General features: G+C 32.9%; 1 protein-coding gene across 1 annotated transcript; it reads left to right on the top strand.

Annotated features, from left to right (window-relative positions):
* Window positions 1-1484: 1484 nt before the first annotated feature.
* LOC100574480 (zinc finger BED domain-containing protein 4-like) lies at window positions 1485-2492 on the top strand. The gene is made up of 3 exons (XM_016801582.1): window positions 1485-1512; window positions 1588-1845; window positions 1945-2492. The coding sequence occupies exons 1-3, from the start codon at window positions 1485-1487 to the stop codon at window positions 2490-2492; spliced, it is 834 nt and encodes a 277-aa protein (XP_016657071.1).
* The last annotated feature ends 810 nt before the right edge of the window (window positions 2493-3302 follow it).

Genomic DNA, 3302 nt, shown 5'->3' with positions numbered 1-3302 from the left:
AAAACTTAAACATTAAAACAAAAACTTTAACTTAAATATATATATTATTAAAAATTTAGCAATTCGTTGAAGGAAGGCTTTACATTGGCAGGCGACATTAGGCGCCTTAAAGGCACATTAGCCATTATAGTTGGTGGTGGCGTGACATATTATAATTTATTATAATTATAATATGAAAATCTAATCAAATTCAAAATAATTACAACGAATATGAGACTTAGTATAAAATATATCAGAACGAAAAATATATAAAACGCCAAATGGTGGAGTAGGTAATTTGAGGGCTCATTATTTCACTCATGTAAAGGCATCCAAACACATCCAAACACCTGAAAACAAATTACAAACTACATTGACTGAAATTGAAACGGAAACTGAAATTGATATTGATGATCCAGAATCAAGAGAACAGCATTTAGTAAGTACATATAGTGATAATATTGTAATAACAGAAATACAGGAAAATTAACTTATGAATGAGAGTATGCGGTGATCCAGGTTTAGTAATACATTTTAATTAAAAAAAAATTGTAGACACCAAGTACATCAAAAGAAACAACATTATTTTCATCGGGAAGTTCAATTTTAAATTATTCAGTTCCACAAGCACAGATAAGTTTACCTGAAATGTTTGGTAATATAAAATCTTTAGAAAGTAAGTAAATAAACTATTAAAAATTAAAATGTAAATCTCTACTAGTTTTAAATATACTAACCGCATGTTTTAACTTATTTAATTGGTTAGGTGGAACAAAAGCAAAAAAAATCACCGACAGTATTATACATTATTTTGTGAAAGACAATGTACCATTCAAAACAATAGAGAATGAAGGATTTAAAAATATGTTGCAAACTATTTGTCCTTTGTATAAACCACCTGGTCGAGATACAATTGCCCGTCGAATTGATGATTTGTATACTGTTATGGCTAGTAATTTCCGTGAGGAACTTTCAAAAGTCTCTTTTGATTCTATCACAACAGATGTCTGGACAGAAACAATGCAAATGAGAAGTTTCCTCGGCATAACTACACATTTAATCCAAGATGGAAAATTAAAAACACGTAATATACTTTATTATTTACATAGTTTTAAACTTAAACTTAAAACTTTAAACTTATTTTATTATTTTATTAATAATTATAGAAAATATTGGTACTGTTGAACTGTTTGAAAGCCATACAGCAATTTATATTGGGCATACTTTAATTGAAACGTTACAAAGTTGGGGAATAGAAGCTGAAAAAGTCGTAGCCGTAGTTACAGACAGTGGAGCTAATATGAAAAAGGCTATAGTTGAGGAATTTGGTTGCTAAAAAACATATACCATGTGTTGCCCACACAATAAATCTTGTAGTTGAAAAGGCCATTGACACAACACAAGAGATTAGCAACACAGGTGTTAAAAGTGGTGGAGTACCAGTATTACTATTTAAAGTTCGGGAGATTTTAAAATATTTTAAAAAAAGCACTAAGTCCTGTGATATGCTTAGAAACAGTCAAAGAGTAGAAGGTAACTGTTTTATAATTTGCCTTATAATAAAACATACCTTACATAGTTACATAATAATATTTATCTATTTATCAGGTAAAAAAGATGGTCAATTCCTCAAACCTATTCTTGACGTCAGAACCAGATGGAATAGTTCATTTTATATGATAGAGAGATTTATACTGCTAGCTAGTAATTTTTCACAAGTTCTGTTAGCTGAAAGTGTTAAAACCAGAGACATACCAGACATGGTTACCAGTTCAGAGCTTCGGTGTATTGAAGATATCTGTTCTTTATTGCGACCTCTTGAGCAATTAACTAGAGAGTTGTCCACAGAAAAGTTCGTGATGTCAAGCAAGGTTATGCCTATAACATTCTCTACAAGAAATTAAATTATTAAACAAGCCCCTACTTTTGCCATTGCTAAAAATTTAAAAACGAAAATAATTGAAGAGTTGGACTACAGATTTGAATGGTTGGATCAATTAGTTATACAACCAATATGCACTATATTAGATCCTAGATTTAAAGATATGCACTTCAAAAATCCAATGTCTAATTCAAGAGCCCAAGATGAGGTAGTAAGAATGATGGATAAAGACACCAATTGTGATGATCAAATAATATGTCCGACTGAAACAGTTGTAGCAGCCCGAGAAAGTAGACATTTTGACTTGTGGGGCTTGCATAGAACACTTGAGCAAGAACACAAAAATAAAAGGACGCACATGACAACATCAAGAGAAGAACTTAAGAGTTACTTACGTCAAAGCGTTATTGGATTGAATGAAAATCCTTTGGACGAGTGGGAAAACACTAAAACTGTGTTTCCAAAACTGTATAAACTTGCACAGAAATTCTTAATAATACCGGGTACATCAGTACCCTCAGAGAGACTATTCAGCAAAGCTGGAGCGACCATTAGTCAAACAAGGAACCGACTAACTGGAAGTAAACTCAGCAAATTACTTTTCTTACAGTCATTACCTAGGTTAGATTAAAATATATTAATGTAAAGAACATATTATACTTACTGTTTTAAAATTTGTGTAATTAACACGTGTACTTACTAATTAGCATAAAATCATTATAAAAATATTAAATAATTTTGGTTACAATTAAATTATTATAATTGATGATAAAATTATATTTATGATAACAATTTTGATAAGAACAATATTGATAACAATATCGATATATCGTTGATTTTAGAGGAATATTATCGATTATCGATATTGTAAAAATCGATATATCGATATAGCGATATATCGATCTTGACATCGGTTTGCGCATCCCTACCGCTCCGCGATTACGACGCGCAAACTTTGTCGCGTAGACGATGGGCGTGGTTACGGCTTACCGCGACGGCGGCATACGGCACATAACGCCATCTCTTGAGCGTTGGATATTTTTCACTTCTACCGGAACGGCCTCTTTAGGAATACAATTCAAAATATTTCATTGCATAATGACTTCTATGTTCTAAATTATTTGTATACTGTAACGAGACAAAATCGAACGCCCCAATTCTGTGGCGCACTCTCGTTACGAGTCATTATCAAATATGTACCTACTACCGCGACGCGCTCTCGCGCAGTGACTATGTATTATTCCAGCGGAACACGTAAACCAGTTGCTCCCGACGTTCACTAGAACGCGCGAACACCGCAATTTCTATTTCGCCGGCATGCCGCCCGAGGAAAAAGGACCATTTTCCGGTGGAACCCCGCAACTTAAAACCTTTTAAAAGATATCATTAAAATCAGCGGATCAGACACTATGCAACTCACATTTTACATGGGTTTTAAGTG

The sequence above is a fragment of the Acyrthosiphon pisum genome, unplaced genomic scaffold (assembly GCF_005508785.2).
Source record: "Acyrthosiphon pisum isolate AL4f unplaced genomic scaffold, pea_aphid_22Mar2018_4r6ur Scaffold_20883;HRSCAF=22412, whole genome shotgun sequence".
Classification (NCBI taxonomy): Eukaryota; Metazoa; Arthropoda; class Insecta; order Hemiptera; family Aphididae; genus Acyrthosiphon; species Acyrthosiphon pisum.
Note: the sequence above shows the minus strand (reverse complement) of the source record. Positions and strands in the feature narration are given on the sequence as shown.